The following is a 23,729-nucleotide window of genomic DNA, read 5'->3' on the forward strand; positions in this document are numbered from 1 at the left end:
TAAATTTTAAGAGATTTATTAAAGCATCTTATCACAAAGATGGAAACACATACAAATTAGAAACATGCAATCACCATCTTCTACAGTCCAATTAAAATGTTATATATTTTCCCTGTTTTCACAGCTCAACACTTCAGGTCTTGTAACCAACTCACTCACCCTGAATATTTACTTCCTCCTTCCTCAAAGTCCCCAGGGCACCAAATAACCAAAATGCAAACTATTATATAAAGAAAGTGCGAAGTTAAAAAAAGAAAATGTGTAGAGAATACCCTGTTCCCACCCCCCAACCCAATGAAAGGCAAACAATGGCACTTTGCTCTTGCTTAACCTAGATTGTCTTCAAAAACTACTAAAATATAATAGACTTAACAAAAACAAAAACTGACTGTTAATAGATGTCCAAAAAGCTTGTTAGTGTTTGAAAATAAATGCTTAAACAAAGGAAAATGTCATTTATATCAAACAAGTTTGAAGAGCCCTGTATTGCAGTATTCTGTAAAATAATCAAGACAAAAAGCTGGTATAGGGTTTATTGACAAAAGCAGATTTTCTTCACGCAGGTATGTAAGGAGGCGGCGGTTCTTTTTCAGGCATCTTCACTGCCATTTCATAGGTTGGCAAAACATACTGAAGAGAGAAAAAAATTCTGTCAGATTTCATTCTCCTTTAAAATCCTATCGGAATAATTCAGCCTTCAGATTTTACATCATATACAGGAATACATGAACCCATAGAGATGAGCTGAAGAAACTGGAAGCTAAGTAGTTCCTAAGAGGAAAGATGAGTAGTAACCTGGAACTGTACATTCAGCTGAGATGACTGATCCAAGACTGCTAGAGAGGGAGAGAGGGTACAATTTTGCTTCCGAACTGACCCTGAGGGGCTACCAGGACACCTTGGCAGGAAGCATGTGCCACTGCTTCCCCCTTCCGGTGTGACTGATCAAGTACCAGTACCAACTACATCTCAGAGGCTGCAGAGCTAGGTTAAGGGCCCACTGAACCAGACTTAGGAAGCCTCCAATAAATGCTGGTCCTGAATTTCATCATCATCTGTAGTCAAAGGATCAGGTATCATTTCTTCTGGGGTGAAGGGCACATCTACATGAAGTTGAGTGGCATTCTAACTTAAGTGACTCCAAGTGTGACAGCTGGCCCTATATGGGTCACATATATTCTACATGGTGAAAACCTGGGAAAACAGTACAGTAGCAACTAGAGGGCCCTGAGAGGTAAGCCTCCCAAAGATTCGTGGAACCCAGTCTATTCATCTCCCCCACAGAAAATCAGCTTCCCCTTTGGATCATATGGATATTTTTTTAAAGCAACACAAGCTTTAACTGATGGTGCCCCCGACATCCTTAGAAGTTCCAGAAGCCATGAACCTGGCATGGGTCACACTGCTGTCTCCTGTCTGATCTCTCCCAAAATGCAACACTCTTGAAGTTCCACTTAAACATCAAACCTAACAACCAAACTGAATAAGATGAGCAGTGCAGGGTTTCTCTGGCCCAAGTTCCCAGATTCCAATAGGGAAACCCTGAATCTTGTGGATTTAAACCAGTCATGCCCTAAACCACAGCCATGGCACTCAAGAGAAAGTCAAGATCCAGGTTCTTGGGAATAATCAGTAATGGCTAGTGAAGTTTTAATATATTAGAAGGTCATTCACCTGTGGAGGTGCTTCGAAGGCAGGGTACACAGCAATCTCAGGCGTATTTCTGTTGTTGATATATTTATAGCAGTTCCAAACACAGTTGATTAGATAAGCCTAAAAGAGCACAGACAAAATTTATATATGCTAGAACTCAACAGACTACCTGTTCTACTAGGTTGGTGCAAAAGTAATTGCAGTTTTTGCAATTATTTTTAACCTTTTAAACCGCAATTACTTTTGCACCAACCTAATACAATTTTTTTTTAATTAACATTTATTGGGGTGACAATGGTCAGTAAAATTACATAGGTTTCAAGTGTACAATTCTGTAATGCGTCATCTATACGTACCTGTTCTAAAATTAAGGTGACTTACAATGCTTTCCCTCACATTTTCTCTTGGAGAAAGGAATTGACATCCATTTGGACCGACCTACCAGTAGCACAGGTCAGGCCCTTTCCCTACTTGTTCTCATTTAAATGTCACAAGTTTTATTATCATTTTACAGAGAAAACAGAGTTGAGGTTTCAATTCAGGCCAGATAACCATTGTGCTGCAGAATAAATTCTGTTTCTGATCCTTAGAAATTTTAACAGATTCTCAATCCAAATCGTGAACCACTCTAGAAACATGACAATCCTTACACTTAGGAAGGATCCTGGCATTTCCAACCCCTCTCTGGAAACAAGAGGGAGGATATTGCCTAGGGGCTCTCTACCATTGTGTCAGAATCAACACTGTCACTTACTGTGAATTCTAGGGAGACAGGTAACAAGGTTCAGATGGACAGTGTCAGTCTAAATGGCCCCCCAAATATTTAATCAGCAACTCACCTTAAAAATGATGAACAAGACAAAGAACACAAGAACAATGAACAGGAGGCAGCTGGAGTCCAAAGCCAGGAGGTCATCTTTATAAGGAAAATCAGGCTGTAACAAAAGGGATGAAGAGGCAGAGCAGAGAGGCTTTTTAGGGAACTGCAAGTATTTCATACGATACAATGATGGATATGTGACATTATACACTTGTCCACATCTACAGAATGTACAACTCCGAGAGTGAGCCCTCATGTAAGCTATGGACTGGATGATAATGACATGTCAATGCAGCTTCACAACTGTAGCAAATGTACCACTGTGGTTTGAGATGTGGATGGTGGGGGAGGTTTGGGAGATGAAGGGGGTATATGGGAACTCTGTATTTTCCACTCAATTTTGCTGTGAACCTAAAATTGCTCTAAAATATATGAAGTTTAATTAAACACATACACATACTTAAAATTCAGCCACAGCACTTGTACTTTGTGATAATCTAGAGAGCACATTAAGAATATAAACAAAAGGCACCAAAGTCAGAACTGATTTTCTGATAAAAACTTATAAACAGAATGTAACGCAAAGTATTCTAAGCCTCGTCAACATTAATGCGTACTATTTATCCCTTAACACACATTTGTTTGAATACCCAGAATACTCCTAAGAGTCCAAATTGAGCTCATTTTCTCTTTACTTTTCACTGTTGTACATTTTTCTGGCCTTTAGAAAACACTATCTCCTGTACAGGACCCCAAATTTTCCCTGGGTCACTAAGTCATTAAGTCAGGAGGTGCGGATTTATCTAAATTCTATGGGACATTTAGTCCTACACAGGGAAAATGATTTTTTTAAAAAGCCAATTGTCAGTCTCAATGCTCATCAGAAAAGAGCGAAAAGAAGGGATGCCATGTCCCTGGTTATGAAGCCAGGCAAGACTATGTGACTTACTGCAGATATACTATGTTCTATTGAAAAGGATCAGCTACATCATTCAAGTATTTATTTAGCATTTACTATGTGCAAGACAATGAGCACGGCTCAGGGAGAAGGGTATCACAAAAGAATAACTTCACGTTTATAAGCTGGCCAACACAAAATATCTTCCAGGCTGAGAGACCAAGTGAATAAAACGGGAGAAACCACTGAGGTCTATAAAAAGGGTAGTAAAAAATTCACTTTCATGCTTTTCTACAAAGCACGTTTAATTTTAAACTTACATCTTTAACAGAAATGTCAATACAAATGCCAACATAAATAATCACATTTTTATAAAAAAGCAGCACAAAGAAATCCCAAAGGACCAAAAATAAAGAAAGAAAAAAGTAAGTATCCACACACTAACTGCAAACCCTTGCAAAGTGCTCCCCTGGGACAAAACTGTTCTTTAAGCCTCTGTCTATAAATACAAGGGACCAGCTCATGGGGGAATGCTGTGGATTTTATTGAGAAGGCTTCCAATTTCCCAGCCAGAGGTGACATGCTCAGAGAGAACTATGCTTAGGAAGCTGCAGAGCAGGCCACCAGCTACTGCCCTCCAGCTCATCTCATGCCGCTTCCCCTCCCTTACTCTGTGTGCCAGCCACCATGGTCATCTTTAGGCCCCTGACTATACCATGTTCCTTCCTGCCTCAAGGTGTCTCTATTATCTGGAACATTTTCTTCTGTATGTTGTCTATCTTAATTCCTACTTGGAATGAAATCTCACTTCCCAGCCCAGGTCTGATATCCTGTGTGAGATCCACTCATGCAGCAGCCTGCACTTCTCCTCATAGCTTTTCTCACAATTTTAATTCAACAACCATCAGTTTTCCAATTCCTTCACTAGAAAGTAAGTTCTACTGATGTATCACTAGGATCTAAGCAGAGTGCCTTGCACATAAGAAGCAATCAACACATGTTTTTTGAATGAATGACCAATTTGGTGGTATGCAAAATGGAATAGGCAGAAGAAAATCTGAAAGTGGGGAGAAAATATCTAAAAGATAGTATTTTTGAAATGAACTTTCATGCATCTGGACCGCATCCCTCCATCCAGACCTCACTTCAGCCCAGTGTTCCCGTCCCTCCATCATATAGTATTTAATCTAAGCTCCTCATTTACTGCTGTACTGAGACATTTCTAGTTCGTTAGCATAGATAACATCTTCATGTCTTGACTCCACAAATACATGGTTTACTCCTTTGAGAGGGAAGTTATATTTATATCTATACCATTCACCAACAGTTTGCCTAGAACAGAGTGAAGAATACAATCGACACTCAAATACCGCGTTTCCCTGAAAACAAGGCCTAGCTGGACAATCAGCTCTAATGCGCCTTTTGGAGCAAAATTTAATATAAAACCGGATCTTATATTATATAAGACCCGGTATATTTATTATATATTATACCCAGCCTTATAGTAAAACAAGACTGGGTCTTATATTAATTTTTGCTCCAAAAGACGCATTAGAGCTGATGGTCTAGCAAGGTCTTATTTTCGGGGAAATATAGTAAATGCTACTGATGCCTGCAAAAACAAAAAGCTAATACTTTAATGAGCGCCAAATACAGTCAAATTATCATACTTTCAGTATACTCAAAACAAAACTTGAACTACTCCTTAAATTCTGTGCTATCCATCTTTAGAGACTTTTAATATTGCACTATCCAAATGGTATGATAAGAAGGTAATTCTATTTTTACCTTACTGGTTTCAACATGGTAGTTAAGAGTAATGATATTATTTTAGGACACTTTAAAAAGTAAATAGGGTAGGTTAAAATAGTACCTAAAGCTGACTCAGAATTTAAATTTAAATATTTTATTTAAAATGGAAAAAATTTAGTTTACTTAGTGTATACACTTACTAGTTGATCCAGGTATTCTTTGATTCTTGGTAAGTAAGTGAGTGAACTGATAGCAACCAGGCAGCTGAGAACGAAGTCGAAAAGCCGGTAACAGAAGAATGGAATAAGCCAACCCACTTGATACTGAAGGAAAAAATAACAAGCACAATGTCACATCACGTGTATGAAATTACTAAGTACCACCCAGTAAAGATCAAACTCTAAAAGTTGAAAACAGGATACTTACAGAAATTGCTCCATATACCAGCATTGAACTGATTATAAACATAAGAACAGAGACAGCAAAAAGAACACAGGCATTATCTAAGAAAACAAAAAAAACAAAGATCTAGTTAAGCGACTTACCTAAAAAGAACAAAACTCTTCACGACAAAGTAACATTTTAAAGCTAGCTTAAAAACATCTAAGTAATTTCAAGATTGACTATTAAAAAAATCTAAAGCCAAGAAGGTAAAAACAAACAAACAAAAAATCTGCCTCTGCATTAAGTAATGAAGCTTAAGAAATTCACGCCTTTGTTTTTCTTGTTTGTTAAACTGCTACAACTCACACTTACTACATCTCTACCCAGAGTCTAAGAGTCTGAAGACCTGCAAATAGATAATTATAATCCAATGTGGCAAGTGCTATGGCAGAAGCAGAAACAATTAGTTTTGCCTGGAGAATCAGAAAAAAAATAAAAAATAACACAAGTTGGTCTTGTGAGACAAGCAGGGTACATCTGGAAGAAAAGGCTGGTTATTTGCTTAAAAGACAAATGTATTAAACACAGGATGCTACAGATGCGCCCTCTTGCCTTTGACAAAATACATAATCTGAAATTCAAGGTTCTCCATTAATCCCCTCTCCCCCATCCCAACACCCAAACTCAACACTCCACGACATCCCTTCACCTTGGCCTCTCCGCTATACACAGGTCCATTTTCTTGTTTGTTCCTCAACTCATTCTCAGAGGTTGTTCCTTTTCTCTACATTAATCCATGTTCACTCATTTCCTTACAAAACACCCAAGTAATCTCAAACAATACTGTAAACCACGTGTTGAGTTTCTTAGCACAAATCTAAAGTTGAATCTGAGACTCGGGTCAGTATTAAGAACCTGAAGGGTACTAATAATGATGAACAATTAGAACTGCTGAATATTCACAACACTGGATAAATGTTATGTATCATCTTTTCACTTGGCAATACAAACACCATCGATATTTGGCACTAAGTAAGAACAGCCCTCTTTAAATTTCGCTAGAGGATACAGGACAGCTCAACGTGAAGGACTTCCCTCCTGCAGCACCCTGTAAAATGGCACTTGGAGGAATTCAGTAAAATATGAACTCAAACAGGACAGGATAGGTACTATCAAACTTGGAAGAAAACTTTGTAATTCAAACAATCAGCTTTTAAGAATCTGTTACGGATGACTACACATTTATTTCGATTTCTTAAATTATTGAAATAAAGTGAAATTCAATGTCTTCCACTGGAGCAACAAATAACAAAATGCGGAGAAATCGGGTGGCAGGTGGGAAAATACATGTAATGCCTGGAACAAGAGATATTCCAGTATGTGTGAATCAATAAAGCAAACAAAATATGAAGGCTAGATGCCCAAATATGAACCACAGGTTTCCATCCACCAACACATTTAGGAACCTCCTTTAGCGGACCCCCAAGTGTTTCCCCATTCCCAAGGTGCGTATAAGTAAAGGTAAATTCATATTTGAAGAACAGCTTACATATGTTGCAGAAGTATTTCATATAGTATACTGATTGTCATATCCTTTCTAGTTGATTAAAAATAAACTAGTCACAAACCTTATTATTTAAAATCAACCATCAGGCCAATGATCAGAAAATTAACTTGCCATTATAATACAAGATATGTGGGAAAGTCAAATTTCAACTTCCTTAGAAAACACAAACTATCACATGACCAAGAACTATGTATTTTTATATTCTCCCAACAAGGACTTTTGTAGAATCATAATCAACAAAAATTAATAATGAATCCATCCAATTCTCTTGACAGCAGTCACAATACTCATGCAACATGCAACAGTTGTGACTTTATCCCTGCATCTAGCCAAGGCTTTGAGCCAGATGTACATCCAAGTAATCTCAAAGATTCTCAATAACAGTAAAATTTTGTAAATACTAAAACAGCAATTAGAAGCTAAAATTTTGTTGTTCTATTTTGTTGTTTTGTGTTTTTTTTTCTATTTTGGTTTTTAAATAAAAACAGACTACTCAGAAAAAAACAAATGCCAGAAGGCACGTTTCAAATATGTTCTTGGTATTTTTTCTATCACATTTGACAACAAAATTAAAGGATTATATTATATTTGAAAAGACAATCAGGAGACTCTTGAAAACAAAAAGCACTTTAGAAAACACAGTGTGAACAACTGTTAAGTGTTTTCACATAATGTATGACCGATGATCATAAAACTCCACCTGTGTCCTAGAAATAGAAGTTAGCCCTGTGGGACAACGAATCATTTGAATTAACAACCAAATTAAAAAAAAAAAAAACACAAAAAAACAAAAACAACCTCATAAATGAATCAGAACAGGTCATAAATGTAATGAAGCATAGAACTTTATAATAAAAGCTAATAAATCTAAAAATGATAATTAAGATCCTTTAATATTATAAATATGTACATCTGAACTGGGAACATTTTTCTGAAGTGCAATTTTTTAAAAAAATCAACATACAGAAATTGTTCACACTGAAAAGTCTGAGGCATAATTTTCTGTTCAAATATTAAATTTCTAACAAAATTTATAACAATATAATATTTTACCTAGAATTTTTCTGCACCTGTATTTTAGAGAAAGATAATGAAAATACTGCTAACTGAACAAATAGGTTTAAAAAGGTAATTGCCACGACTGTCCTAGGGTTACTCTATTTTTAACTCTAATGTCAAGTCTTTCTTAATCTAAACAATAGAAACACATTTAGAATTATGACCCTGAGCAAAAGATATCACCAAATATTCAAATAATTCATATTTTACATTTTACTGTACGTCTATTTGTCCCGTGAGCAAATCTCCCCCCCTCTACTACAGCCTCAAAGGCTCACAGTCTTTTTGTAATTCCTTCTTTCCCTCTTAGCTCCACAGTACCCAACAGGAGTCAAAGTATACAATACCAATTTCTCAAAAGTTTTCTACTAGCCCACGACATTTTCTGGCTAGAAATGCTCCATTATAATCCTGAGTAGCTTTGAAAAATCCAAAAAAACACTTTTCTACCTCAGCAAGTAGAATAACTTAATACATAATTTAATTAGTCCTCTTCTAAATAACAAGTCTATGTGTAATTAGCAGGAGATATTTTCAACTAAAAGCATACCAGCCATTCTCTCCGACGAATAGTAATTGCCGATGACTTCATACTGAATGTTGACAGCTGGCATTGAGTTTGGATGAGTTACCTCCACAGTGAGCAAAATTGCCATCAATAGGTTCACCACCTGTGAAAGATAGTATTTTATTAATTACATGATTAATCAAGAGGCCGTCTTCAGCACAATCTTTACATGTCTTTGAATATTTAAAATTGTTTTATTTGAAGACATAAAATAGGAGACTATCTGTAAGATAAAATGGTATACAATACCACTATAAGAATACATTTTTTTTAACTTTTATTATTTTTTTTAAGTGTGTTTTTCCAGGACCCATCAGCTCCAAGTCAAGTAGTTGTCTCAATCTAGTTGTGGAGGGTGCAGCTCACAGTGGCCCATGTGGGGATCGAACCAACAACCTTGTTGTTAAGAGCACCGCACTCTAACCAACTGAGCTAACCGGCCGCCCCTAAGAATGCTTTTCAAATAATATCTCATAAAGTTAAAGTATAAACTTAATTGTTTCAGAGAAAAAACGATTGATTGATTTGATTCAATGCAACAGAATAAAACAGGGCAACTTTTAAAAATAGGGGATCATTACAAATTGTTCATGTTCACAATCACGTATTTATTTATATACAATCTCAGAATTTCTGGGTTAGAAGAAAACAGTTCATCCAATATACTTATCCATCAGATAAATGTAACATCCATCAGAGGAACATATAATGATCCATCAGATAAGCCCCAAGTCCTCTACAGTGTCTCCTATCCAGCAATGGAGCACTATTTTCTCTTGACTAAATGCTTTAAAGACTAAAATGCTCTCAAGACTCCCAGATTTGACTGTGTCACTTGACTTTCACCTACTAGTATTAACTCTACCTTTTGAGATAATCGGCTCCCCCTCAGAGGAGTAAGTGCTCCTGTAACACCTAAGGGCTGCTGACATGTGCCTCCAAATATTGTCTTTTCTAGAACACACACTCAGGTACCGTTTCTCCCACTAGCACACTGTCCAGCTACCTCCCTACTTCCTCTTTGCTCCAGTTTGTTGGACATACTATTAAAATGAGCTAAAATCAGCCTGGAGAGAACACACAGGGTCTCAGTTCCCATATCCTGGCTATAAAATTTCAATTAATGCAGCCTGAAATCAAACTGGCTTCATAAAATTTTTTAATGTCCCATGGGAGTGACTCCCTAAAGCCCCTAATTCTTTTTCACACTCGATCCTGCTAAGCTACCACCTGCACAGATCTGCACAGATGCGTTCAGAGGCCCAAGCATAAGCCCTCACGTATGTGCAATCGAATTTCATCTTATTACATTCTTGCCTGTCAAGATTTTCTCAATCTAGATTCTGACACCCTACAGATTTCCTCTCTCTCTCTCTATGTTTCCTGCATTGGAAAATATAAACAGTAATCATCCTGCAATCAGCATCTCCATCTCTAAGTCACTGCCAGCAAGAGAACAGGGCCAAGGACAAAGCTGCCAGAGGCTGTCCAAACTAAATCAACAACCTTCAAATCAAATTCTTTATCTGGTCCAGACGAACATCTTGAGACTTTGGCAAACATTTTGCTGAAATCCCATATCTGGTGAATTTTCCTAGTCTACTGGGGCTGTAATTCCATTTCAAAAGGAATGCCTCTCGTTGTTAGTCGCTGCAGTAGCCCAGAAAGCACCAATTCCTTTAAGTGCTCAAAACAGTCCTATTAATTAATGATTAGATAAAAGAAATCTCACCTAGGACTGGAGTTAGGCTTCCTGTCACAGTATCTGTCCTCCCCCCCTTTTTGAAAATCTGAATGTTTGCTACTTTCAAGGAATATTTGGGCCTTAGCATCAGTATTATAAATAAGCTCTATTACGTAGCTCTTCCCTGTCCACCCTGAAGGATAACACAGTTTTCAGGGCTTAAATTTTCCTAGAGGTGTTTATCAGTTGAAGGCACTACACATTCTCTAAGACAAGCAGCCCAAGTTTTATCTTTAAATAAGGTAATGCTGGGTAATCTAAACAACGTCGCAATGTCAAATTCATAATCAACCAATGTTTCTAAGGATATACACCAAGTATATTTACATATATTACTTCACTTATTTACTCAAATGAAGTAAATATTACTAAAGCCCATTTGCAGATGGGGAAACTAAAGTTCAGAAAAGAAAAATAACGTGTAAGTTCATTGAGCTGAAAAAGGACAAAGCTAGGGTACAACTCTGGTTCTTTTTAAGAACCCTGCTTCTTAGCACTACATAACTACTTATAACCATTCCTAAGCAACTGCTATTTTGAGGTCTTTCCAAAAGAAACCATTATCTAAGGCTATAAAATATTTATACTTCGCTCTCCAAATAAAGTTCAGTAACATGCCTTTTTCCTTGCACTGCTCAAAGTCAAAGTACTTTATCCTTCCAATCCTGAAAGGCCTTGTTTACCAGGAAAATCATATTGCAAGGTGGCTCGCCAGTTGAAGGCTGATTTTTTAATCGTCCATTTTCACTGCAATGGGTGTGACCAATGTATGTAATGTATAAGTTAATACAATTTAGGTGAATTAATTGTTGGAACAATCAAATATATCTACTGAAACATTATATATCTGAATAAAACATAGGTCTAATCAAAAGGACTAAGTAATGGTAAAATGAATTTTAGTGTCACTTCATTAAAAGCTCATACAATTTCTGAAATCTTCATTGAGTTATTTATAAAGGTAACCCCTGTATAACACTGCTCTTCTGTAACATGGTTTCGCTCTAACACGTTCAAGAATTGGGGGAAACCCTCGTACAACACGGCATCCTAGAACATGAGTTGAGAATTAGAGAAATCCCTGAACAACACGGAACATAATAAAAGCTTTTAAGAGCAAAAGATCTCACATTTGAAATTTTTCATTCGAGTATGGATGTCGTATCAGATTTGACTGCAGAATTTTAGAATTTACTAGAATTTTAAATCCACAAGGTTCAAGAGAGAACTTCACAAGTGCTTAGCATCATATAATGAAATTTATAAAGATCTCTCAGCTAAAAGCAATCTAAAAATAACAGATTTTTTGCAAAAAGTACAGAATAGAAGATAATGCTGAAGAAAGTTCAGAGGATGAAGGTATCTGTATCTTGTCAAAAAGAAAACGCCCTCGGTTAATGGTGCTTAGCAGTGATGACGAAAAAAACATTATTTAATACATGTTAATATACTTTTGGTGAAAGTTGCTTTAATACAGATATTTCCCTTAATTATAAAAATATAATAGTATGTTTTTTTAATTTTTGGAAACTAACTCCCTTTTTTGCACTAGTTCTTAGTTTCGTATAACACGGCATTTTTAGTAACCTAACAACCGTGTTATATGGGGGTTACCTGTACTCCATTAGGTAACCATATTTCATTAGAACCCCAGCTTACATTTTAAAGCATTAATCTGGACAACCTCTCCTTGTGATCTTAAGATTCACCACTGCGCACCTATCCTGTGCTCAAATACAGGCCCTGCTCTTCACTTTTGATTACGGTTGGTACTTCTATTATATCAGTCCCATGTAGCATTTTTCAAAAAATACATAAAACTGACTTCAGTCTTGCAATATAAAATTTCTCTTAAAATAGTAACTGCATACAATTCCAGAATATTTATTCCCAATTCATTTTTCCTTTTATTGTCCTTAACAAAGAAATTTAACAAAAATGTAATAAAAATAGTTAACTTCTAAACCTAGTAATATGGAGAGGTGCAGAATGCAGTAACTGTGTAAATAAGTTAACAGCACAGACAATGGACACACCACTCAATTTGGGAAAGCTACTGTTCATTTAGTGGATGAAACAGTATGGTTTGCATTACTTTTGAAAGCCTTTTGCGTACTCTATATAAACAAACAACAACAAAAGCCAGATGCAACAATTTCACTTGTTACAAAGAAACAGAATCAGATCCATGGGAGCACTCAGCCTTGGGAGAGCAGAGTAAGTCTTCTTTTGCTTTCTCATTTCACTGCCACACTCATCTCAGAAGATTCCTTTGTGGACTAGTTTTTGGTTTTTAATTATTATTCTTTAGTTTTCCCACAGCATATTTTGTCATAACCCAGTATCTGCTCAGACTATAATTAAAACAATGTTTGCTTCAGGACATCCTGGGTCTCAGAGGCAGAGAAAGGGGGATCCACAGGGAGCCAGCCTACAACTCCCAAGTCAGCAAAGAACATCATCAGATAAAGATCAAAATAGACTACCTTTAAAATTCAATTATAAAATTTAAATTACAATAAATGTATATGTTTTTGTTGTTGTTTGCCCTATGCGCAGTTACAAATGAGTTATTCCTACCGCTTTCTGGGGGGAGACAATTCACTTAACAAATACCTAACGAATACTTCAAATGTTCTAATTAGTAAGATAGTTATTATACACATTTTATAGACTAAGACATATCACCTTCCCTCCTGAAAAAGAACATCTTGTGTGGGAGAAAAAAAGATAATTATACTAATACATAATAAGTACTATTTTTAAAAGGGGGTTAGGGGCAGGGTGAAAAGGTGAAGGGATTAAGAAATAGAAATTGGAAGTTATAGTCAATTGGATGTAAATCAAAGCATAAGGAATATAATCAATGATATGGTAACAACTGTGTATAGTGCCAGGTGGGTACTAGATTAGTCAGGGGGATCACTTCTTAAATTATATGAATGTCTAACCACTATGCTGTACACCAGATATAAGGTACAGCACAGGCAATATACTCAATAATACTGTGATAGTGTGGTACGGTGTCAGGTGGTTGCTGGACTTGTCATGGTGATCACTTCTGTAGGTATGTAAATGTTGAATAACTGCGGTGCATACCTAAAGCTACCATAATACTGTACGTTAGCTATATTTTAATAAAAATCTTATTCACTAGATTCATTCACTTACTCTATATAGTACATATATAGAGGTACGTAGAAACTCGTCTAAGTACACAGTGAGGAAGCCAGATCCCTCTGGCTGGGAAGCAAGGAAACCTGTAAACTAACCATTAAAAAATTAACCGGAAATGGCAAAATGTTAATGGCTGAAGCTGGGTGACGAGTACATTTTGTGTATATTTGTGTATTTGAAATTTTCCTTATTAATAAAGTTTCTTTAAAGTGACGTGGTGGGAGAAGATCATTTCCTGGAGCAGGAATAGCATATGCAAAGGCACTGAGACACAGGACAATGTGTTTGGGGAAAGATACTAACTTTGAAATATAAACAAGCTATAGTGATTTAAAGAAGTCAGATGTGAGGGCTGTAAAGGAACACAGCTTGAGGAAACCTGTCTTTACTTCTCTCCCAGCTACCTAACTTTAGATTGTTTATGGTTGAGACACTCATGAAAAATTAGCCATATACTAAATCTTTCCAAGACCTAAATTATTCCAAAAGCTCAAAATGCTTTCTTATAGTATACCATTATCACGGAGGAGGACACCTCCTGCAGAGAATTTTAAGCCCATTTTCAGTCATTCAATAAACATTACGTGTTAAGTATACCATATAGGAAACCATGATTTAAAATCATCTGGCTTCAAAATTTTAAATAAATAATAGAGAAAGCAATTTAAGGAATGCCAGAATTTAAACTGGAGCTCACTGGGAAACTTCATGTATTACATAACCAGGTATTAGTAAGTCAGGCATGCTTCATTCAATTCTGAGATGCCAATGGCTAACAGAGGCCTGGCGCATAGAACCAGGCTGGCTTCTCTATATCCCACTGCACTCTTTAATACCATACAATTAATACTTTAGTAGACAGTGTCACAATCACCTTAACACTAGACTGGTAGAAGCAGCTGCTAGAAGGCAATGACACTGTATCCGATACAAAGTCACTGATACGGTATCTGGGCCCAGCAGGCAGCAGGGCAGCATGTCCAGGTTCCAAACCTACACAGAGGCAATCTAAAGAGAATCATAAATATCTCCTTCCTGGAATAGAGGTGAGTATCTTGATAAGGTAGTTAGACAGGGAAGTGACCTTCTACCTCATTCACTCCCCTATTGTTTTCCCGCCTTAGTAAAGAAGCTTCTTGCAACAAAATGCACTTTCTGGACAAATCCTCTTTGTTTAGATACTATACTACACTTTGCCGAGGTGGTCTTGTTTTCTAAATGTTACATGTCTCCCCAGTTAGTCCTTATATTGCTATGGTACTGAAGCCACTCTTTTAAAATCATCAGCAATACTGTAATTAACGGAACCAATGGCCTTTCCAAGTTCTTAATCTGATTAGAATCTGATGTTACTGATTATCTTCTCCTTCTCCCTTGTTAATATACCATGAGTTTCATTTTCGTATCTGTACTCGAAAGTTCTTTGTAATACTATACATATCTTAACGGCAGATGCCATGTTCAAGCCAAGAAATATTTGGGAACGTCTATAATATAAAAGATGAATGACACATGGTTCCTGTGATTTATTCTTTTCATATACCCACCACAGCCTCTTCTATTATAGACGATCAATAAATCTCTTAATTTCAGATTAACTGATTTAAGCTGCTTATAATGTTCTACTAGCCAGAAAAGCTCATGCCAAGTAAGAACTGCTATGGTTAAAGTATGGAGAAAAGGAGATATGTGAAATGTTTCCACATCAAGTGCTTCCATGGGGCAACAGATTTAAACTCCTCACTCCCTATTCTGGGAGAATAAATATAGTTAGTAAAGTTTTTCTCCCTGCATTTTGAGTTTTGCTTTTTATAACTCCCATTTCCCTACTATTCTTTTCTTTTCATTTTTTATGAGCTGAGCCCACAGCATGAAAAAAAAAATCTGCCTTGGAAAGAAAAACAGCCAATTATATTCAGATGCTTGAAACTGGGATGGTGATTATTTCTTCCAGAGGAGTTAAAATCCTTTGTTCTGTTACTGGAGAGAAGGATCTGACAAGAAACAGGAAGACTGGGTTTGCACGCAAGAGTCCCAAGCTACTGGACTCTCACCCTCAGTTAAGAAGGGAAGTCATCTTCTAGCGATGAAGGAGGCAGGGTGCAGTAAGAGACTTGAGGACTAAGGATGTAAATTATTCCTTTAGGAGAAGGCAGGCAGAGCTAAGGACAAACAAAAGACATTAAAGACTCATGCCCTTAGCAAAATGGATCAGAAATAAAAGAAAGTTAGAAATACAATGCTGTTATTGCCATTAATTACAGTATTACAAATCAAGTAAAATACAGAACAAGAGGGAATCTTTTTCAGGGGAATGTGATACAACTATACCAGTAAGATGATGTTTCTGAATATAAAGGTACAGGAAATATTAAAATGAACTTAGAAACCAGCAAATAAGCCTACACATTTAAGTTTCGTTGTTGTTTTTAAGGTACACTAATGAAGCATGACTGTAAAAACAGGGCAGCCCAGAAGAATGTGGAGGTTGAGTAGTTCCCTGGGGATGGGCCATGAAACACTATCTCCTAACTGAAGATGATTCTCATCTGGTGTTTGTCCAAACAGTAATGATTTCAAGGCACTGGGTAGGGAAATAAGGAGAACAGAGGAAGGCAAAAAGGACGTATACAATAAAGCTCTTCCCCTTTCCACGCAAGTTATCAGAAACTGCAGTAGTCACACTAATGCCACAACCTCCCACACGTACACAAAAAAGTTCAGTGTCCAAGTCGACAATATGAGAAGCTTGTCAAAGTTCTGTAACGTCATCATAACCTAAAACTACCTAAACAGAACCATATATGTAGAAGTCACAGGCAAATTAGCTTCCAAGAGTATGGATACTGGAAATGATGATAAGGAAATATCAGAAGTATCACTAGAGAACCATCAGTCGGTAACATTGTCAACTTGGTTATGGCAAGGAAACCCAAGGAACGCTGGCTAGCATATGTGGCCCAGAATAGAAGAGACTCTCAATAAAGGGCTCTTAAAAGTAAAAAAGATTTAAAAAATAAAAATAAATAAAAAAAATAAACGGAACGGGTCTGACATGAAAAGCGTCTAATGTGCAGGGAGTAGATGAACCAGGAAAAAGCAGACCGAGTGTAACTCCTGACAAATGGTATTGTCTCCGAGAGAAAGGTCTAGACTCAGAACCGAGACCTTCCTGCCTACGTTACAAACACACTGTAACAAACAAGGTCCAGGGACCACAGACTGCGCTGCACACTGGACCTTCTGCTGTCCTTTCAGGCAAGACATAACGTCGAAACTAGACTGCATTTATGAAGGTCCGTTCCTAATTGTTTCGTTAGGGGGGGGAAAAATTCCAGGGACCAGGAACGCGGGTGGGGTGGGAAGTCTTTCGGGTCACGGAAGTACAGAAAGAAGTGAAACCTAGTAATTTCCAGAACTGCCCACCGAAACCTAATATTAAGTAACACCCTCACCGCCAGCGCCTTTACCAACCCCGCTTTTCTCCTCTAATTCTCCCCATTCCCACCCACCCCCACTCCGGTTCCTGGCCAGTCTCCTCCCGCAAAGTTAGAGCGCCCTAGAAAGAAGCTCGCCTACGCCTTCCTGCCCCACCCAACACCCCGTTTTCAGTCCCACCCCTCCCGCGAACACTCCCTCTCAGACCCGGCACCCCCATCTCCCGCTCATGCGCACTCCCCCCAGGGCCGTACCCTCCCGCCCCGCCGGCCCGCCCTTACCATGTACCAGGTCCCCAGGATGATCGTCCCGGTGCGGACATGGCAACAGCCGCAGCACCGGGTGCTGTAGAACCGGTCGCTGCGGCTCCGCTTGAAAGTCATGGACACCATTGGGAATCTCGCGGGCCTTGTTCTCGGCCGGGCCCCGGACAAAGGCTTTTCGCCCAGCGGTTGAACCCAGATAGCTCTGTCACTGTGTTCAAAACCAAACTACGCGTCTGCAAGCCCGCCCCCGGCCCAGGACCCAGCCAGCTCCTTCGCACCTGCGCACTGAGTGGCGAGCGCTGCTCTCGCGCGACCTCGGCTTAACCCTCTTCCTCGGGAGGACTCCGCCCCTGATTGGAAAAACTCGGAGATTGACAAGGTGTCACATCCAATCAGAAGTGCAACTCGCTTCAGTGTTAAGGGAGTCCCCACCTCTTAAGTGAGGGCAAGGGCTGGCTTGGAGACCCACAATAGTTCGGTTTGGAGGTTGGCGGGTAGTTTACCGTCCCTCAGACGAGAACAGCAAGAAAAGACGCATTTAATGGGAAAAGGGAGAGACGGGTTGGGTAGGTGGCAGAAAGCAAGCACGAAGGACCTTTCTGAGGGACATCTTTGCCACGTACTGCTTGGGAGGTGCTACGAGACTGCGGCTGCTCACGTGACCTTAGCGCGCAGCTCCATTATTAAGCTGGGCCGGGTGGTGCCAGTGGGAGCGGGGCGGGGCTAATACCCCCTCCGGGGCCTTGCGGCTGTGGCGGAAGTTGATTTCCTGGAGAGGAGAGAGATTACGTTGCTTTTGCCCCTTACCCTGAAGTCTCTGTGGTGAAAACGAATTACCACCCCACCCTGCCAAAGGCAAGTAAAAAGCAAGAGGACTAAGGAAAATACATGCAAGATAAAGCCAAAGAACTGCTTAGGTGCTGAATGTCTACAGATAATCAGAGTGATTTTTATAGGGAAAAATTGTAAAACACATTGAAATGGACCAAAAGATTACTGGGTGTCTTCAATGAAAAACCAGCCATAGTCTGGCACACCTTCCAGTGATTTTTGATTCTATGGGGACTCTCCATTTTTCTTTGTGAAGTTCTGAACAACCAACTGATACTAAGATGAAACACTTTTGTCCATTGAACTTCATATTGACCCTTCCCGTCCTTGGCAAAAGCCATTTTACATCTGTTTGTAAATTCGTTTCCTATTCATGACTCAATAATGTAAGTGGGTACTTTAAATTCTCCTTTCAACAGTCAAACATCTTACTGGTCTCCCCATTAGTTAATGAGTAAATAAAATCTTTGACGTGTTCATTTTGCATTTGTATGAGACTTAAGGCTTTTGCTTTAATATATATATTTAAACCTCATATATTTATGTGTGTGTGTGTGTGTGTCTCTCTCTCTCTCCATATATATATATATATATATATATATATATATATATATATACTTAAAACATCCAAACTTGTAAAGAATTTCTGTAAGATTTTATTTGAGCCAAACTGGCGATGATTGCCAGGAAGCAAGATCTCAAATGCTCCGAAGAATGACAGTTTCGCAGTTTCTTTTATGTTTTGAAATTAGGGAGGCAACGTAAGGAAGATTACATGAGGGGGCAGAAAGCAAGGCCAGGGTTGGGGTACAGGATAGTTAAAACGATGTGTTCTCTTGACAGTGGTTACACTTACTTCAAAGATGTGTTAACCTAGGTGCACAAAAACAATGCACAGGGTTTGCTTAAGGCAAAGATAAACCTTTTACTAAAAAAGTTACATGCCTGCGGTGGGACTACTCACCAAGACCTGCCGGGTAAGGAATTTATGATCAGATCACCCTGTGAGGTTACTTTCCAAAGAACACCTTTTTCGTCCACAATATAGTTTAACATTTTGGAAACTTCTATACTTCCTTTCAGGGAATAGAAGGGCCTTCTCCTCTGCAAAAAATACACTTACCTGGAGAGAACACAGTGAATTCAGAGGAAAGGTTTTTGCATTGCCATGGCTTCAGTGACCACTGCCTGAAATTATATATTGACTTGCTTATTTTTCTTGCCCACTAAAATGTAATTCTGGAAGAGCAGAGACTTTGTTTACTTCTGCAACACTGAAAAAACTGTCCATGGAGAATTATCTTAGTTTGGATGATACTTCCAAACTATCTGGGAGGCCATAAGCCAAGCTACACCAAAGAATGGACTGGAATGGTAGTAATGTAACTCATAATGAATTAGGACATTACTTATCAGAAAGTAGACTATATATAATAATCCCCCCCAAAAAAATATTTCATAGCCCATACTGTGTTCTATGCATGGATCTAATCACTTTGTTTATTTCTAATCATTTCATCCTTACAACAACTCTATAAGGCAGGTACTTTTATATTATTAAACTCCACAGAGAAGTTATATTACATGCCCAAGCTTACAAGACCAGTTGATATGTGTCAAAACTGAGATTAAAACCTACCCTACAAGTGGTTTCCAAACTTTGCTGCACGTTAGAATCATCTGAGGATATTTAGAAACCACTGATACCTGGCTTCTACCCCGACATTCTGCTTTAATTATTATTGAGTAAGACCTGGACATTGAAATTTTTTAAAGCTCTCCAGGTGATTCTAATGTGCTGCACTGTTAATTCTGTTTTGATATAAAATGTGGCAGACAAAAATAAATACAATACAATCAAATAAAAAAATAATAAGATAGAATAGAAAGATAAGATGGGGGAAAGTTATCTGGTTTCTCTAAAAGCCAAAATGAATCCATATTCTAAATCAGGCATATTTAATATGGCATCAGATCAGCTCTTAAGGTTGGCTTCCCTGTGTTAAGACTATGCCAGGAGAGGGACCAGGTGACTGTGGCCAATTGTGAATCACCGGAGAACATATATAGCTGTGGATTAAGGGGGAAAATATGATATAGAGTTCTCTCTGCATAATTTTTATCTAATATACACACCATTTTATGGAGAAAATAATTTTAAGGTACTATTAGCAAACAGCTTGTCCTTTTTGGGGGGAGGGGACAGTAGTTCTAATAGAAAATAACTTAGAAACAGCCACAGCAAAAGAAATCGGGGTGACTCAAGTTTTTCTAGTAGCACAGTTTAACCTTTTCTCTTAAATAATGGCTTAGCCTTATTCACATTAGTTAATTTTTATTGAGGATCGATTATATATTGTGTGATGTGGCTACAAGAATGAACAAAACAGACTTGTGTCATCCCTCCTCTTTTTTATAGCCTCGAGGGGAAAAGCTAATCAGCCATTATAGTAAAGATGATAGCTGCTATCACAGGGTAATGAAGTGTGTTCTGGGAGCATAGAACAAGAATACCTATCCGGATAAGATTCCTGAAGGACGTGACTGACACCTAAGCTGATAGTAGAAGGAAACTAGGCTGGCGACAGAGAAAGGGTGGGCTGAGGCAGAGGGTATAGTATGGAAAACGTGTACTGGAGAGGGAAGACAAAATGAGGGGATGTTTCTGTGGCAGAAATGGTGCCTGCCCTGCCAGGGGCTACATTTCCTAGCATCTCTTCTCCAGCATCCCTTAAATCAAGGTGACTGTAGGAATAGTCATTACTAATTAAATGTGAGCAGAAATGACATGTATCATAGGCCACAAGTGGGTCAGGGCTTTCAATGTTTGAGAACTGAACTCTCTTTTCTTCACAGAGCACTGTTTTTACTTGAAAGAATGATTGACCAGCAAATATTAATAATTAGATATGCGTATTTGGCATTCAATTTCTTGAAAAATAAATGAAGTAAGCCTGCCTTACCTGGAATATTTGTTGCCAATGATAAAGTTAGAGATTTCAAAAAAAATTAGAGAAAAATTGTATCCACCACCGTGAACTTGATAGTAATACAGATTTTTCTGACAAGAATGGAGGTGAAATAAACTGTGATTTTTCTGATGTTGTAGACTGTTGTCAACATTTGAATATCTGCATAATGCAATGAACCAACATTTCCCAGGCAACCAATGTATAACATTACAAAATCATGCATAGTAAAAGAACCAGTCAAAATACAATGTAGACCAATAATGTTTAATGTAACCATATGAAAAGTTCATTGATATGGTTTCATTTTCTACTTTGTAACTGAGTTTTAAGGAATTATCACTTGCTAAGTTTTAGTGTAGAATCAAAGAATAGCCACAAATATCTAAAAGGGTTATTAAAATTCTTTTTTTTCCAACTACATATCTGTGTGCAGCTAAATTATCTCTGTATATTTCCACCAAAAGAACATATAACAACAGATTGAATATATTAATAGAAGCAGATGTGAGAATCCAGCTATTTCTATCCAGCCAAACAGCAAAGAGATTTTTCAAAATGTAAAACAATGACACCCTTCTCACTTTTTTAAATTTTAGCAAAAATGTTGTTTTTCATAAATTTATGTTGTCTGTGTTAACATATCATGGATTTACTATTGTTATTTTAAAATCAATTTATAATTATTTTTAAATTATCTCAATTTTTAGTTCCTAATATAAGTATTAATAGCTATATCAGTAGCTATTTTATATAAATAAAAGCTCTTTGATGTCCTTTATAATTTTTGAGAGTGTCAAGGGTCCTAAGACCAAAAGTAGAGAGCCACTAACTTAAGCCTCCTAAATACCACCGTGGACAATGGTTACTGATATTTGAAATGGAGACTTGGAGATATAACAGCTGCCATCAGCAGATTTTTTTTAAACAGAAGACGAAAGTGCGTTTAGGATTTTCAAAATTCTTAATCCTGTGGGATTATACAATTCTCACATTAACTTCAGTTTAGATTGTTGGCTAATCAATTTTTGCCTGAACAAGAAGCTTCTTGTCTGAATCTGTTTCTTCGCCTGTAAAATAGAAATAAGATTTGCTTCCTAATGAAGCTTTAATTTCTTTACTGTGATGAAAGCAGGAGGCAGTCATACCTTGAAATATTTCTACCACGATTTAATTATTCATCTCGAATCCCTCAAGGTATTTCTTGTCTGCTAATATTGGTAATTATCTCCTTTAGTCAAATTAAGTATGTGGCTTCTATTTATAATTCCTCCAAGGTATTGGAGGGAGTAACTGGTAAGTGTTGTCCAAGTACCTTAAAGATGAAAAGTACTCTGTAATTATCACCATGGGAAAATTACTTTTCATGCACTTGGCTAAAATCACTACTTGGGCTGTGGAATTAAATTTTAACCTTAAGGACTTCTGGTATGAATATGGTGCCATAGGTTTAACATCTTTCTGTTTCTTCTTTAAATCGTACAAAAGCATCAAGAAGAATGACAAATCAGTGTACTTGATGTTCAGCAAAATTGGGATTAAATATCCATCGCCTTCAGAATACAAATCGGGGCTGCTAAGAGCATAAGCCGTAAAGAAGGAAGTGGGGAAGAGATAGGAGGCCCAAGTAGCAGCACAGTGTAAAAACCATCAGCAAACATACACTTCCTAAGGTGAAGGACTCACCTTGAAGGGATGGTGTGTGTCTTCTCACGTCAGTGGATTTTGGTGAGCAGGACTGGTGGCAATGTCCTCTTGGAACCAGACCTATATTGTAAAGTAGCTGAGGAGGTGGTCTACACAAATACATAAACAGAGAAACCATAGGCTTTATTTAGTGTGCTGTGCTCCTGGCTCAGTACCACAAACTGAGTGGCTTAAACAACAGAAATTAGTCCACACTTCTGGTGGCCAGAAGTCTGAGATCAACACGTGGGCAGGATTGGTTCCTTCCGAGGCTGTGAGACAGAATCTGTTCCATACCTCTCACCTAGTTTCTGGTGATTTGCTGGCAATCTTTGGTATTTCTTGGCTGGTAGAAGCATCACCCCAATCTCTGCCTTCATCTTCGTGTGGCATTTTCCCTGTGTGCAAATCTGTATCCAAATTTCTCCTATTTATACGGACACAGGGTGTTGCGACCTGCACAACACAAGCCGCGGGAAGGCGAGGGAGGCGGTGAGGGTTAAACTATAATAAAGAGACAGAGACTCATATACAGTTAAATCACAGAGGACTCGCAGCTTCCATAGACTGGAGCCCCAAATCGGGTCACTGACAGTATTTATTGATTACAAACAATGAACATCACATGATTAGAGGCAGGGTCTGTGAAACTTACACCAATTCAAAAAAAAAAAAAAATGATTTCAATACCCAATTATTTGTCCCAAAGCAGCCGAAGCATGTCGTCGCAAGATGACTAAGGTGCGGTATGCACCACCCTGGGGGAGAGAGTCTCTCATGGTGAAACTGTCCCATGAGCTGAGCAGAAAGAGCTTGATCTTAACGCTCTAATGGGCCTCTCTCACAATAAGGTGAGAGGGAGTAGCAGGGGCAAGCAGCAGCTTCCCACAAGATGAAGGAGGGGCAAGGCTCCCTCC

At 38.1% G+C, this 23,729-nt stretch overlaps 1 protein-coding gene across 1 annotated transcript; it reads right to left on the reverse strand.

Annotated features, from left to right (window-relative positions):
- Nucleotides 1-17,620, reverse strand: LAPTM4A (lysosomal protein transmembrane 4 alpha). The gene is made up of 7 exons (XM_019755322.2): nt 17,342-17,620; nt 8,684-8,804; nt 5,550-5,626; nt 5,324-5,446; nt 2,493-2,588; nt 1,675-1,773; nt 1-630 (listed from the first exon to the last, which is right to left on the reverse strand). Exons 1-7 carry the CDS (start codon nt 17,450-17,452, stop codon nt 556-558), a joined length of 702 nt encoding a protein of 233 aa, XP_019610881.1. The 5' UTR covers nt 17,453-17,620; the 3' UTR covers nt 1-555.
- Nucleotides 17,621-23,729: the final 6,109 nt, after the last annotated feature.

This window comes from Rhinolophus sinicus, linkage group LG05, assembly GCF_036562045.2.
Source record: "Rhinolophus sinicus isolate RSC01 linkage group LG05, ASM3656204v1, whole genome shotgun sequence".
Taxonomy (NCBI): domain Eukaryota; kingdom Metazoa; phylum Chordata; class Mammalia; order Chiroptera; family Rhinolophidae; genus Rhinolophus; species Rhinolophus sinicus.